At 41.7% G+C, this 16,616-nt stretch overlaps 1 protein-coding gene across 4 annotated transcripts in view; it reads right to left on the bottom strand.

The window, feature by feature from the left end:
- Window positions 1-3,027: 3,027 nt before the first annotated feature.
- The window catches only part of LOC306860027 (arginine-glutamic acid dipeptide repeats protein-like), a 115,211-nt gene continuing 101,622 nt past the window's right edge, over window positions 3,028-16,616 (bottom strand). For 2 of the 4 annotated variants that reach the window (XM_079401546.1, XM_079401549.1), the window contains 11 exons: window positions 13,174-13,336; window positions 12,765-12,857; window positions 11,984-12,183; window positions 11,718-11,879; window positions 11,507-11,620; window positions 9,562-10,937; window positions 7,908-8,130; window positions 7,072-7,792; window positions 5,648-5,818; window positions 5,392-5,572; window positions 3,028-5,298 (listed from right to left, as the gene is read on the bottom strand). In XM_079401546.1, coding sequence (XP_079257672.1) covers window positions 5,265-5,298; window positions 5,392-5,572; window positions 5,648-5,818; window positions 7,072-7,792; window positions 7,908-8,130; window positions 9,562-10,937; window positions 11,507-11,620; window positions 11,718-11,879; window positions 11,984-12,183; window positions 12,765-12,857; window positions 13,174-13,336 — 3,438 coding nt within the window. In that variant the 3' untranslated portion in view covers window positions 3,028-5,264. The remainder of the gene's footprint in view (window positions 5,299-5,391; window positions 5,573-5,647; window positions 5,819-7,071; window positions 7,793-7,907; window positions 8,131-9,561; window positions 10,938-11,506; window positions 11,621-11,717; window positions 11,880-11,983; window positions 12,184-12,764; window positions 12,858-13,173; window positions 13,337-16,616) is intronic. The other 2 variants (XM_079401547.1, XM_079401548.1) reach the window with 1 other exon arrangement.

Raw genomic sequence — 16,616 nt, 5'->3', positions numbered from 1 at the left:
AAACATTCAAATTGTATTATTCCTAAACACCTGAAAAATTCATGTTAATGGCTATGTAGCACCTACGGCTCTGCATACACTTCTGGAGAACTTTTTTGAAAAGGTACGGAAAGAGCAGCTGAAGTTTATTTTTAACAAAGACTGATTATTTCAGTCAGATCAGAACAGTTTGTGCAGTAGGTTTCTTTGTGATCCTCTCATGATGTAATAGAGTTTGCAAAGAGGCTTTTATTAAAGAAAGAAGCATCACCAACTATATTGCATCTGACAGCAAATCTCCAGCTAGTGCGGTTACTTATTTTGAATGTTTTTAATGGGAAAATAAATGTTTGATAAAAATGCTTACCTTGGGAGGGAATTATTAAAAAAGAAACACCCCTTTAAACCTCAGAAATACTTCTACTTGTTTTAGGGAAGAAAAAAAAAAACACCTAAAAAGTCTGATGAATGGCAAATGTTTCTGCCACAATTAAGCACTAAATTGAATCCGAAATGAAAATGTTATCTTAAATGTTAACTTAAATGCAATCAAATATACTAATATCACTGCAGCGCTTTGCTCCTTACGTAACAGATATGAAAATTAATTTTACTATTAATACCCAAGATCACAAGGTTCATAATGTACATATGAGAGGCTGCAGGTGGCCCAAGGAGGCTTAAGTTATTACTGACACTATCACAAGGCAAATGTTTGAGACTGTGTACAGCTGCCACAGACGATAAGTGAGAAATTAAGATTTCATATATCTCAGAAGATAACAATGTAATCCAGCTGAGAGACAGAGAGAAAAGAAAGAGACAGCGGGTGCACACGGCTGGCGTAGAGTGGGTGTGGAATGCACAGGACCGGCCAAATGTGAATGCAGTCCTGCAGAGCACATGAGGGAATAGAGATCGCCTATGACAGGAATGTGAGAGTGGGATATCATTAAGCAGAGGGAGAAGCTTTCTCGTCCACACACGGCAACTAACACCATAGGGACGTACAGCAACAACAGCTGCCTAATAATACTCACTGACTGCACACTAGCCTCATAAAGAGGACCAGCCAACCGCAGGGAGAGAACAGAAATCATTACTGCGTTTCTGTCTCCTTCAAGATGGCCTCTTTGAAGAGGAAGCACTTCCAAGTTTTCTCTTCACAATGAATTGCTCGTCCCCTCAAGCTACCCAGACAGAAACAGGAACAAATTGCAGATGCACTGACAGATTTGAAAATTGTTCTGCAAGACCTTTATGTTCACTTTATGCGGATGTGTAAGCGTTTATTCACTGCACTGTTTGAATACAAATTGCAAGCAACATGTAACATGCAAATGTGAAATGTAGGCAGTTTATATTCATGTTGCTTTCTTTATAGCAGCAAAAAACGGCCTAGTTTTTACTTAAATTACCAATTGTCTTGAAGTAAAAAATTTATAAATTTGGAATTCAGGAGGACAATTATGAAAAAAATAAAAGTGACCCCAAAATAAAAGTGCATCCAAAATAAAATGTTACGTGTGTGTGTGTGTGTGTGTGTATGTATGTATATATATATATATATATACACACACACACACGCGCATGTATACATTTAAGAAATATTTAACATGTATATGACAAATCATATATATATATAATTTTAAATATATATTGCAAATGTTTTAATTCCAAAAGTATTAGCACACTAGTATTTTCACCAACTCCAAGATGCTTCAAGAAACCTCCAAAGGATGGTCACACCAAATACTGATTTAATTGACTTAATAGAAGTTAATTGATAAAGAAAATCTGTTTGTCATTATTTTTGACAGCATCCTCATTTTACAGCATTTTTCCACAAGTGCCTAAAACTTTAAACAGTACTGTAGCTTTGCAGGAGGTTTCTTGAGGCATCTTGGAGATGTTGCCACAGTTCTTCTGGATTTAGTCTGTCTCAGTTTGTTCTGTTTCTTCACGTCATTCCAGACAGACTGGATGATGATCAGATCAGATCTCTGTGTGAAGCACTGGCTGTTGTCAGACTCCTTGTGCAAACAAAAATCTCACTGGATTATTACAATTAATGGCAAAATGAATGTTTGGAAATATAAACTGATATTTCCTACTGACACACTACAGCAAAAGATAGAAATAACTGACTTAAAACCATTTTTAGCTGGTAAAAATACTTGTGTTCTAATCATTTTGGCCACCGCTGTATATACATATATTTTTGGATGTAATTAATCACAATGAATTGATTCTACAGTTCTCATATGTATGCATGCATGTGTGTGTGTAAATATATATATATATAAAATATTTAAAAACATGAATTCATTCAGCTCCATATTTCTTCTAGATATGCCATATATGAGTTACATTGGTTTTGTAAATATGAATTCATATTTATAAATATATTAATTGTAATATATTAATTTTTGATACACGTACATATACATTTTGCCAAATATCCATTTTCATTATGCATTACTATATTCTTGTTTTTGTAAATAACGAATGCTTAATTAAACTTGTATAGGCATGTGCAGACATACACACAGATATGCCGAATTAAAACTCAAATACTTCTCATGCATCTGTCTTCATTCTAGAAAAACTGCACTGCAAACTGCAGGAGGAGAAAAGGAGCATAATTAAAATATAGAAATTAATATACTAATATTAATATAAAATGCAAGTCACTGGCCAAATAACCCTATATTAGCTGTGATTATATTAACAAGATAAGATATTTTACAAGATAAAAATCACCACAGAGCCGAGTTGAATCATCCAGATCCAGTCTGGTTTTAGCTCAAACAGTACATTCAAGCAATGTTAAGATGTGTTTTTAATGCGTGGAATCCGAATGGGAGAATTCTTGTGGATTAGAAGCCATTTTTGGTCTCCCATTTATTGGTACTCAGCGACCCATTCTCAGAATTGACTTTACGAGCTCATTTCCTAGAATGATTGCGCTTGTAAAATGATGGACAACAGCATTACTTTGGAGCAGCACAATATGCATGATATGGTCAACACAACACACTTATGAGCAATAATCTTTTTAATCACTCATATAAAGCCGCTGCCCAACCCAGCTTTAGCTGAAGACCAGAATTGGCTCAGAGAGGACAGAAAACACTTCAACCCAGTACTTGTTTTGTCAGCATGAACATTTACTTTTGCCATGTCATATAACAAAAAGTGATATTAACTAGAAATCAAGTTTCCATGTGGTGTAACTTAGTTTTATTTTAATTCCACAAATTTGTCAAAAAAATTACAAAATACTCAAATGGGGAGAACACAGGACTCACAATCTGCCTTAATTATCTCTACTTTTTGTTTACACTGTGTCATCCCATGGCGACTACTAATATATACAATAAGCTTCAAGATACCAGTATATATAAATCTTAGCAGTCAGAATGTACATTCTGCTATTGCCGCTTTGAAACAAGAAGCTAAACCATTGACAACACTCAACATCAAAGGTTTAAGATACAAAAGGAGAAAATGCTTAAAACAAAAGTAAAATGCTGTATACATCTGAGACTGAATAAAAGATACATGACAGTCCAATTACAGAAAGTGATCGGCTTTGGGCGTATACTGCTAAAAACAGGCTTCTATGCATACTCTTCAAAGGATGCGCGATGGCTTTTTTAAAACCAAACGGGGAGAATTAAAAACAGTACTAGGAGCTTTGACTGTACTTTGAACTGTACGCTTGAAAAAGGCCCACACACGATCTCACCAGAGGTAAAAGTGACTTTTTAGCATGTGCCATTTCAAATAACGAACGTTAAATCTGATGGATCTGCAGAAAAACCAACGCAACGAACGAAAATACTGCATGTAACAGTTGATGATTGCTATCAAATGGCTTCAACGTGATGGAGAGCAACTAAAGAGGCACCATGCAACATAGGTAATGCAATGTCAGGAAAGCAGAGAGCAGCTCAAACACGGTCATCATCTCCACTACTGTGAACACATGCACACACAGGTACACAGACTCCAATCCAAGCCACCCTCTTCCCCCAGGCTTCACAGTGAGAATGGTTCTATGAATCTGTACAGTAGGTCGGGAAACTGACTGTGAGAGGACAAACCGGGGCATTGCTATCTTTTCCAGCACCCTTTGACGATGTGTAGATCTAAAAGTAAAAAACTGTGCGTCAAGATGTGTCATATTGTCACTTAAAAAAGCAGTCCTGTCGGTTTCGCAATCTCTAAGCACTGAGGAACAAGTCGAGATATGAACCCAGTTGCAAAACTCAATGCCATTCAACTTTGGTACACAGAAAACAGAGCGAATGGCTTTCGAAATGCACTTAAAAGACATAAGAAAGCCAATTATAGTTTCAGAACAAAAACTGAGGTTAATCAGTGCAATATTTATTCTTTCTGAATGGGCTACTTGCCACAATACTCACGAGGCACCTCACATCCTTCTCCTTCAAGTGTTTTGAACGTCTAACTCCGTTTGAGTTCAGCTAAAATGAAACATATGGTCATGATGTCATGAGGGTTTGTCGCAGACTGTCGATACATATGAAACGAATCAAGCATACAAAAAAAAAAGCGTCATCTGAGCTTTGACCTCTAGAGGTGTTTGGATTAAAATCCTGTACCATTCTACCCAGCGAACCCCGTTTCCACGGACCGAACCATCTGACATGGTTACCTGCTCGAACAGTGCCATCTCCTCCCCCTCTGAAACAAGGGATGACACTTCAGAAAATTATTATATCGGAGGTCTAACGACTCTGTTAGGAATCCACACCTAATAATAATAATAGTAATAATTATATATGTATATATATATATTTATATACTATTTACAGACTCAAAAAAATGCCATGCTGCAGCTTTTCTTAACATTATGAAAACCTCCTACAATGTATTAAAATAAACATTGAATTTAAGATAGCACTTTTCAGATATAATGGCCCGACTGTTCTGTTCCTCTGTTTTCCCCCCAATTAGCACAGTGACAAAGTATCTGGTTCTCTAGCACCTACAAAAGATGTCAGGGAAGCTTCTCAGAGTATGTTCATGCAGGAAAGTCACAATCAGTCTTGAGGACGCTGCCACTACTTGAACGATATATAACCCCTCGAAAAAGTCAGTCTCTTAAAAAAAAGTCCAGAATAGTGAAGAAAGCTGACAACAGAAAGAAGGTTCCTCAGACGATCCTCGTCACTCCGCCGAACTGAAAACGTTCCTAGGACACGCGAGTTCCCATGTGTGACTGTCCTGCTGCTCCTCTGGGAGTCCGTGGTTGATCACAGCTGCTTGTCGCTTTCCTTCTTCAACCGGCTGGAAAAGAGTGAGAGAAGAGAGACGTACGGTATTATGACAGATGTTTGAAGCACATGTACGTTCTAGCAAGCGTTTGGCTGCAGGACTGACCTGTAATAGTCCTCCTGTCCTGGCAGAGGGCCACCGTGCATGTGGTGATGACCGTGTAGCCACTGCTGCTCCATGGCCAGTCTCTGTAGCTCTGCAGACTGTGCATGCATGGCCTGCAGCTGGTGTGCCGCTGACATGGGTGGTGGGAGCCCACCTGGGAGATCTCTGGGATATGGAGTGCCTACGATGACACGGAAAAACTGATTAGTCAATGCCTGGAGAAATTATTGAGAAGCTGCTCATGAACGTGTCTTACCGAACACAGGGTGCCGGAGCATCTCGTGTTCGTGCGGGGGCTGTCCGAGCAGGGGGTTGGGGATGGCTCCGGGTGGGTAGGGAAACCGGGCGAGGTGTGGTCCGCCGGCCAGCGGGTCTACGAGCGGATGTGCCCCAGAACCTGGGGGACACACAAGACATTCACCACCACCTTCTCCGTGTCAGCAGCTTTTTGTAATGGTACAGAGTCAATATTATACAGAAACACGTATAATTATTATTCACAGCACTGACATTCAAAATGAACATCATGCTTACAAGACAAGCATGCAACAACATTTAATAGTGGGGATGCATGACATAGTACCATATTGGTTATTGGCTGATATTGGAGATTTAACAAAAAAAAAAAATCAGCAAATATTAACTTTTTTAACTTTACATGGTAATTTCCTAATTTTTACATTTACCTTTGCAGTCATCTACCACTTTATCATTTAGAATGTTATAACTAGTGCTGTCAAACGCTAATCGCATCCAAAATAAAAGTTTTTGTTTACATAATATATGTATGTGTACTGTGTATTTAAAATTGTGTATTTACTGTGTATTTATTATGTATATATAAATACACACATACAGTATATATTTTCAAAATATATATATACATACTTTTACTTTGTATTATACATAAATATATTTAATTTAGACTTAACACTAATATTTTGCAAATATCATAGTTCAAATTTATTTAGAAAACAAAATTGAATTTGCACATTTCTACTATTTATTGGCCATTTACTCTTCATTACATTACTGTTCAACAATTATCAGACAGGATTTTATTATCAGTGCATCCCCATTTTATAGGGTTTTTTTAGCATGGAAATTAAAGGGATAGTTCACCCAAATATAAAAATTTGGTGATTAATTACTCACCTGCATGTTGTTCCAAACCCGTAGGACCTTCGTTCATCTTCGGAACACAAATTCAATTATTTTTGATGAAATCAGAGAGCTCTCTTACCCTCCGATAGACAGCAAAGTTACTTGGTCAGAGAGCTCTCTGATTTCATCAAAAATATCTTAATTTGTGTTCCGAAAATGAACAGGCTTGGAACGACATGAAGGTGAGTAATTAATCACAGAATTTTCATTTCTGGATGAACTACCTCTTTGAACCATTGCTTTTTTTTTTTTATAAACAATCTTCAGTGGCCCGGATGGAATCTGTGGACTATTTTCCAATTTTTTGGGCTATTTATATGTGAACACTGATGGAATTCTGTAGAATGGATTCAAACAAGTACGTTCTCATAGCTGAGAGTACTGCTCTCTTATTTGCAGCTGAACGCATAATCAACTTAGACAATATATTTCATAAACGCAAGAGATATGCATGAGATTCCATGTGGGCCTAATACAACAATCCAGCACACAACATTAGAGTGAAAGGTCCCTCACCTTGGTGCAGCGGGTCCTGTTGGTGCAGGTGTAGGTGTGAATGGATGTGCGAGTGCTGATGGTGGTGTGGCGTCACATTGAACATCTGGAGCCGTGCGATGGGGTCGTTAGCCACAGAGGCCATCCTCTCAATGTGTAGCCTCTCGGCCAACCGTTCGGGGTACGTCATCTCTGGCCGTAGCTGCGGCCCAGCTAGTGCCAGCCGTTCCCGCTCCAGTGGATTCAGGCCCGGGTGGAAGGAGGCGAATGGATGTGGGCCTGCCATGTGCGGGATACCAATGGGCCCGTGTCGGGCAAAGTGCTCCATGGGGTTGGCGGAAGGATGCAGGCTGTCCAATTCTGGAGGTTTGACCTCGAAGCCCGGTTTCATTCTTTCCATTCTCATCTCCCTCTCGCGGATCTCCCTTTCCCGCATCTCTCTCTCCCGCAGCTCACGCTCACGCATGCTGGGGTCTGCATTGTACAGGCCGGGCATGTGATAGGCCAGGAGAGGGTCCGTGGGGTTGAGCGTGACGAAGAAGGGATGATTACGGTTGGTGGGGGACATGACGTGGGGACGAGCGTATTCGCTGAGCTGGCGCAGGGCGGGTGTGTCAGGGCCGATGTAAGGGGGCACAGTGGCAATGGTGGTGGGTGGTGGATCAAAAGATGTCCGCATATGAGCCGATCCCGCCATCGGTGGTTCACCCATGCGACCCTCATGAGAAGAACTGGAAGCTTTCTGTAAAGACAGAGAGGATATTTACGAGCAAGCAATCGATACTGAACAATTTCAGCTGAAACCATCAAATAAAGTTGCATTTAAATTTTTATGCAACACATTAGAGCTAACTTACAGCAGCTCTCTCAGCCTCCTTCTCTCTCTCCCGTTCCCGCTCCCTTTCTTTTTCTCGGTCCCTCTCCTTTTCTTTCTCTTCTCGTGCCTTCTGCTCCGCTTCCCTCTTGGCTTTCTCCAGCACCTCCTCCCGCTTCTTTGCCAGTTTTGATGAGGCCAGTGGTGTGAAGTAGAAGTCTGTTCTGGCACATGTGTTGTAACCTCTGTCCAGATGCTTGTAGAACCTGTAAACAGGATAGATGGAAAGACCATCAGAATAATAATTGAGAATGAATAATGTCAAGAGTCATTTTGCAGTGTGAAACCTTTCTTCTTATGTGACACATAAGCTATGGAAATGCAGAAAGCTTTTCCTAGGCCGAATTTGCAGCCATTTGAAAAGCAATGCAATTACTTTATGACAAATAAATAACCTCTGACGTATCCTCTCATTTATACTAGCGCCACTCAATCAGTCTTTTTATTCACCAGTGCCTTAATGAGCTGCTCTCTCTGTGCATTAGTGAGCTTATTGCTATTCACTGCAAGGGAGTGTGAGACAAGGCCAAAGCAGCTCTACAAAGACATGCTCATGTTCTGATGGAAGCTTTCACTGCTATGATGCAGTCATTAATCTGTGTCCTGTCCACGCTCACGCACGATAACTGCAGAGGAGCTGAAGCTAGTTTAATTAGGACACTACACATATACATATATACATACACACACACACATATACATATATACATATATATATATATACATATATACACACACACACACATATATACACACACACATATACACATATATACACATACACACATATATATATACACACATATATATACACACATATACATATATATATATAGTACTTTTATCATGTGTATTATAATATTATTATATACTATTTTAATAAATGTCATAAAATATATCTTTTTAAAAATTTGTTAAATTAATTACAGATCATTTTAATTTTGTTTTTATTATTTATTAAAAGAAGGATCAAGGTATGCACATCCAAAAATGTCTTGGCCAGGTGCAAGATCAAAGAGTATCATCAAAATATAGAAAAAAGATCTGCACACTGTTAATCTCCCTTTATTCAAAAATTTTAAAGTAGCAACGTTTCAGTCAAAGACCTTTGTCAGGCAAACACACATACATACAAAGGCAAAAGCTCAGTAAGTACTCAGATTCAAACAGAGGTGTTGTCCTATGGTGGTTTGGGGATTTTTTTGATGTGTTTGTATTAAAATTTTTGCTTCAATGTGGTTGTCTTGTCTCAATTGTGATATACTATAGCTGTTCACATGACGTTGATTGCCAACAGGTGTAATCAATTGGAACGCTGTTTGAATCTGAGTACTTCTTGAGCTTTTGCCTTTGTATGTATGTGTGTTTGCCTGACGAAGGTCTTTGACTGAAACTTTGCTACTTTTAAATTTTTGAATAAAGGGAGATTAACAGTGTGCAGATCTTTTTTCTGTTTTTTTATTATTACAATCAAAAATTATGAATTAATATATTCTAATAAATGCAATCAAATATAATGTTATAATTTGTAAATTTTTTATAATAATAATGAAAAAATACATTATTTAGTTTTTTGTTTATTATTTTTGGTTATAATGAAAACATTAATGTGTTTAATAAATATAAAAATTTGTTACCTTGCTGACTGGCTGGCGTGACTGGGAGTGTTGACGATGGTGGGTGGAGGCGAAGGACTCCTCTGTGGTGGTGGAGGACTCTCTGGCTCCTCCACCTCATCCAGAGGCTCTTCTTTAATTTGTACAGGTGGCACAGTGGAGGGTCCCGGACAGGGCGCGGTGACTGATGCAGGCAGGGGCATGGATATGGAGGAGGGTGGTTGCTGCAGCGCAGACATTGAGTTCGCAACAGAGGAGGGAACAGCGGAGGGTGACAGGACGGGAGAGCTGCCTGGCATGAAGGAATGAGGAAATGGGGGCTGAGAAGGCGCCGAGTGCGAGGTGGAGGAAGAGGAAGGGAGCGGAGGAGCTGGAGGGGGCACTTGACTTCCTGTAGCTGGAAGATTTTGGGACTGGGTGAGCACTGGAGGTTGCACGGGTGGAGGTTGAAGCTGCTGGTTTTGAGACATGAGCTGAAGGGGTGGCGGATGGGCGGAGGGAGGGTGATGTGTGGATAAAGAGCTGAGGGGCTTCAAGGCAGGTGGAGGGGGCAAGTTGGAAGGCATCTGTGGGAATGGGGGGTGGCTGGGATGCTTGTGTGATTGAGGGTTTGGCATTTGTGGGATGGGGGTGGTTGGTGGAGGTTTGATGTGGGGCATAGGCAATGGTGCGGGCGGGAGAGGCTGCTCTCTGGGAGGCTGGCTGCCACTTTGTGAGGACTGGGACTGGGATGGAGGGGTGTGAGGTCGCTGTTGTTGAGACAGGGAGGTGGCTTGGGTCTGACCCAAGAGAGCTGAAGGGGGGACCTGAGACTGACCCATTGGGAAAGACTGAGTGGGTAAAGCGTGAGGGTGAGGCATGTGTGATGGCCCTGCCTGCAGAGGGTGGCCCATGGGCGGCATGGGGCCGTGTAGTGGAGGCTGCAGGGACTGAGGGCCGGTTTGAGAGGGTGGAGGTGGCTGAGGCAGGCCCTGCAGTGGGGAGTGAGGTGAGGGCAGCCTCTGTGCTCCTGACTGGATGAGAGCCAGCGGACCTGCTGGAGGTATCTGCTGAGGAGGCATGGAGGTAGGGGGGATGGATGGGGATGGCTGAGAGGACAGCGAAGGCGTGCCTGAGGCGGGTGGTGTGGAGGCTGCGGCCGCGGAAGGAGGGGCCGGGGGTAAAGCCCCTGTCTGGCAATGGATGACTGGAGGGTGTTGGCCCTGGAGGATCTGCTGCTGCGCCGAGGAGTCGGAGTCACTCTCATTGTCACGCGGGCTGGGGATGCTGGGAGAGGAGCTGCGGTTGTCCTGGTCAATATCCTTGGGATCGCTGCTACCCTCATCATTTACGCTGCGACCGTCCGAGCTCTCACCCTCGCCCTCTCCCTCACACTCCGAGGGCGAGTCCGGCCGTTCCTGGAAAGATGGAAAGGAGGAGGAAAGGTCAATAAACTTGGCAATAGCAGCAGTTACTAATGACCAAATAATGGATGCAGTCACGATCAAGGACAAATAACCTTTGCATAACAGTGCTTGAGTTGTAATGTGAATTCCTAACATTTAAAGGATATGAAATCACTCCATTGCTACCATAGATAATGGCCAAAATAAATACAACTGTAAAATCTAGCGTCTTCACTGGACTCTGGGTCAAATAGAACTGCCATGAACCCTTCAGTGAAATTTAGTCTAAGTTTATTCATGTCTTTTGGATTAATGGAGAGCTGCTCTTCCAAGAAAACCTCTAGTTGATAATTTTTCTCCCAAACAAATACCACATTTCCAAAATAACATTTAGGCACATTATCACTGAGATGTTTAGAAGTACTCATCAAACAACCATCTTCAAGGCAGCAGCACAAATTTAGAAGTATCGAAAATAACTGATTAAAAGAAAAAATCTGTCCAAGCGGTTTCTGTTTAGAGCTCCACTTGTACACAAAAAGTTTTATAAAAGGCTGCTTGTTTAGCAGAAGTTTACTTACCTGTGTTTTAGACTTCTTGGCACTTGCCCTCTCTGACTCCTCTGTATCTGAGGCTCCTTTCTCTCTCTGACGTTTGGCACTCTTCATAGGCGATGGCGCCTCTTCCTTTGACTTCTGTTTTGACAAAATTAAAACATGTTTCCCCTAAAAACAAAGTCCTGTGATGCTCAGTGTGATTTTGATTGCTATAGTCTGGTCATGTAGGTCATACCTTGCTGGGTTTCTTCATCGAGTCAGTCTTGCTGTCAGTGCTGGAGGTGCTGGCTGCACTGGGTGAGGTTCGCCCGCTGGACCGCAGATCCTCATTGGTCGGTGAGGCTCTGCCATCTGGGCTGGCAGTTTGCTTCTTGCGGCCACTTCGTAGCGTTGACATCTGAACCGAATAACAAAATATCGGATATAGCACTGTTAACAATGCTAAAAGACATTATATGCAGTTAAAATGCCACTAAAAGGGAATAAAGTTTGGTGTCTTACCGAGCCGCGATTCCGTCGAGTCCTCATGCTATGCTTCCCACTGAGCCCATCGTCTTCCTCTTTGACAGGTTTGAACATAAACGGTGGTGGGTCTACAGGCTTCTCAATGGGGGGTAGTTCGCCGTACTTCTTAAAATGGATCCGGCAGTCAGTGCACAGCAGGATGTTCTCGCGACCCCCGTGGTGCCAGTCCTTGGAGGCTGTAAATACAAATTCAGCTGAGCTCTGCTTATTAAACATTACACTAACAGGAAGTGCTCCAGGCCTAGCCAAACACCTCATGGACATGCTAAGGTCAAAGACTTTTACTCATCCATGCTGAGGATGTTTTCGTATCAAAGTGAGAGTGATAGGAATGCCAACTGCATCCAACAGGTCAGAGGATTTAATGAGGCAAAAAACGGATGAGTAAGTGTCGGATTGGATTAAATTAGAAATGACACGCTCTGATGTCCATCTGCCAGATGAGGGACGGGGCCGAGCATAAGCGCGCTCTCAAACTGAGACTAATTACAGGCCTGCAGAGGGGATTATTGAAGTCTTCTGAAGGGGGAACTCGTATAGAGTCTTCACCTGTCTCATACTATCACTATATTAGGGTAATAGCTCTGTTATTTCACCCATGAACAACCGAAGGACTGACAACACATTGTTTGCCGTTTCTCTCACTCAATATTAACTTGTTCATTGAACTGCTGCATAAAAGCAGTATTACAGCTGTACTGTTTGTCTAAATACCAACATTATTTGATAGTTTAATGATTATAAATTAAGCACTCACTGGTAGTGAAACAGTGACGACAGGCGTAGCCCTTCAGTTCCTGCTCGCTGTCTTCACTGTCAAAGTCATCTTCACTGGCTGAACTCAAGTCCACTGGAAAAGATAAACATGCTGGTTATTGAATGTCATTTCACAACTTCAGTGTCTTCAAGACAAGCCTGCTCCACTTAACACATTATCAGTGGGGCTCTTTGAAGAGACAAGTACAGTACACATAATAAGAGTGTTCCCTCCCTGTTACGTCTCTTATCGGATATGAGATTTCAGATGTATACTTTGAAGAAATCACAGAGGGGGATCTGCACTCTGAAAAGCCATATTAGTCCTGGGAGTTTCAGGGATGTCATGTTTAGCTTTGACAAGAGTCTGTTCTCTGTCTCTAGGGGGAAGTGAGGCAGATTGCACTCACAGAACTCGCTGGAAGGTGGGCGGGAGGGAGTGTTGACGGGAGTGGAGGCGGTGCGGGTCTTGATCCGGCGGAAGACGGGTTGTCTGCGGTGCCTGCGGTGGGCTCTGCAACTAGCAGCCTCTGGGGTTTTCTTCCAGTAATAGTAAAAGGTGATCAGCTCCCCCTGTGAAACAGAAAACACAAAAACAATCTCATGAGCCAGCTGTTTTTACAAGCACTCAGACAGCCTCAGTGCATGAAACTGAACAAAGAAACTCCTCAACTACTATACAAAAATAATGTTGATCTGTTGGATGTGAATACGACTTGATAAGGGAACAAAAAGACCTCAAATGTCAAACTGATAAGGCAGCTGCACTGAAAAACATCAGTTTAGTTTTGATGACAAACAGAAGGGAAGGGAGAAAGTACAGAGTCCTGGACAAAGAATCCATGCCGGGTTTGCCAGCAGGCCGGCTTGTTGTGCCGTGGCCGTGTCTGTCCCAGGATTAGGCAGCGAAGCTCTCTGAATGCTGGGATATTAGGATCAGTACATTGGTGGCTGCCTGGGTGGCAGGCGTTTGAATGGAAACAAAGGAACATGTCAGGGAGAGCTTTGGCGCTACAAATAGGGAGTGAAACGGCTCCAAGCCCCTGCGCTAGAAGAGTCAATTGAACTTTAATCAAACATTCAGAGGGCGCGCTTGCCAGGGAGTAAGGCATATAAATCCTGAGCACAAAAGCCAGCCAGGAAATCAATACCCTACTGAAACATTAACACATGCAATCATGGATCAGAAGACGCTTTGCTGAGGCAGCCTGCGCAAATGAACTGTCGCTTTCCGGACACACTCAAAATACACATGCCCTGAAACCGTTGTCTGGTGGAGAAGCAATTATGCACTTTTGCTGCGTGTTTCCTCTTGTTTCTCTCTTGTACCTTTCAGTTTCTTTCCAACTGAATCATTTGCCTTATTTTGGATATTCATTTCAAGACACTGCACTGGAACGGCTGGCGTGTCAACAGCTGAGCTTTTAACAAGCTTTAATGTTTTAATGGTGCAGGAATGAGTGAAGAGGACAGTCATGAGATTTGACAGGGTCTGTTAAACTCAGGCTGAATGGGGCTTGGGTATCTTTAATGCGTATTGATTGCTTTCCCTCTTTGCTTCGGCTGTTCTTCTTGACATAAATTGGTCATTAAAATGCTGCTCTCCCCAACACATTAACAGCTTTACGGCAAACACTTCAAACTATTCTTGGCAGCAAGCGGAAAAACATGTACTTTGAATCCTATCAGACTATTCATAGGCTATTTTATTGCTTGAGTGAATTTTACTGAACCATATAGATTCGCTTCAGTTGCTTGCACTTGAGTATATGAATTACATTTACATAAATCACAAAAAAACCTATAAAAGGCTATAAAACTGAGGCTGGCCTGCTAAGCTACCATGTCTGACATGGGCAAACTCACAAGATAAGTCTCGCACTTACAGCTTCTTAGGAGCTTTGAATGCCCCTTTTTCCAAAAGCAATCAAGGTACAACATCATTTTCATCAAGAAGCACTTGGAAAGTCACATTAAAGCAAAGGCTTTTGTTTTTCAAATTTAAATCCTCTTTTTGGTCTTAAAAATAATGGAGCGATCAGAATATGCCATTGGAGGAAAAATAAATTCATGAACAATTCACAAAAAGATCAAAAATGCATACTGAGCAGTAGAGAAATGTTCTCAAAACGTTTCCACATGCATCAGACACAGAGTATCCCATCTTTGAGTGGCCCAATGGACACATGTACAAGGAATATCAATTATCACAATTACATCAATTACTTGTGGGTGGTACAAATGCTTGCCAAATGAGAAACACAAGGCTGACAGACGTCAACTTCAAGTATCCCAGCAACTGAACTAAACGAGCCATTAAAAACACCTAAGAGTTAGTGCCTTGTTAGAACTCTTAAGAATAAGCCCAGCTCCAGCGGGTTATTTATCCGATATGATGAGAGGAACGTGCAATGGCCAAAGGCCCAGTCTGAGAGCAAAAGGATTTTTGGCGGGGTCGGTCAGGGCGCAGGTGCAGGCCAAAGGATGGCAGGCTTCCTGATGTGAAATTTAATTGAAATGTGCAGATCAAAACTGTTCAGCAGGACAGCGGGCTGGCTTTTTTCACAGCCTAATGACTGTTCGCCAACGCATCCCCCTCCCCTTCCTCACGGTTGCCCCTTTCTTTTTATTTTCCCTCCCTCCCTCTGTTTGATGTGAGCTTTGAAGCATGAAACCTCAACTTAATGCTACAGAAGATAAAAAGAAAGTCATTTTAGCCCTCAACCATTTCGCCAGAGCACTTCATAGCTCTTAAACGTCCTAGAGGAAAGGAGACGAAAAATTTGCTGGGGTTTGGCGTAATAACACTGTGAAAGGAATCACCGTGGTCATTCAAAAGTAATTTAGTCCACAGGCTATCAAGACAGGTGTCAAGGTGGGAGATGAGTAGACATCCACGGGCAAAGATAACGCAGTGATGTTTAATGCAATCTGCTGAAGCAATATGTAGAGGAGTGGGGGAATGAGAGGATGAAAATAGTGATGAAATGTTTTGAGAGGATCATCTGTGATGACAAATTTCCTTGGGCGATAACTGTACGATGGAGAGCTATAGAAAAATCCCCTTTCAAGCTGGAAGAGAGGAGATGGAAGAGGAAATATGATTTGATTAGAAGCGTGGAGGGGCTGTGCCAAGTCACAGCTCCGGATTTTTCTCTCATCCCTCACTCGTTTCAGCGCTGCCCATTCTTTCTGACAAGACGTTGCTGTTTTTCTCGTCCACAGATAAGAAAAAAAATATAAAACAATTTCACAAGATGTCGCACAGAAACGTGGGACGGGCAAAGAAGCTATTAGTCTTTTATATAAGGAGATGTCCTACTGTGAAGCAAAATAAAAGATGACATCTGGGGGAGGAAATGTCTCCTGTGAGTTTCTGTTTGCAGTGGAGGCCTGTGAAGTTGGATGCACATAGCAAGTTTGTGTCAAGTGCTAAGACTGAAAGCTTGAATAACAAAGCTAGGTCTTTGTGTGTCAAGGTAGGTTTGTTGGAAGCAAAACTGAGATTTCTCTCAACAATCTGTAGTGAGCATCAAATGTCAAATATAAGCCTTTACTTTCTTGTTTTCTGTATACACTAGTGTGCAAAACATTATGCTAACAAAAAAGATAGTCTACCCAAAAATGAAAAATTCACCCTCATGTCATTTTAATGTCATGTTGCACATTGTTTGGACCCCACTGACTTTAATTGTTTTGACAAAACAGTACAAAAAAAATAAAAAAATAAATACAAATTTGAAATGACATGACGGTGAATTTCATACTCTCTTTATGAATCTGTAGCATTTTTAAAAATTATTTGTGGTTGAAATAGCACTGGAATTTTGTATATGAAAATACTCAGCCTAAA

The sequence above is a fragment of the Barbus barbus genome, assembly GCF_936440315.1.
Source record: "Barbus barbus genome assembly, chromosome: 40".
Taxonomy (NCBI): Eukaryota; Metazoa; Chordata; class Actinopteri; order Cypriniformes; family Cyprinidae; genus Barbus; species Barbus barbus.
Note: the sequence above shows the minus strand (reverse complement) of the source record. Positions and strands in the feature narration are given on the sequence as shown.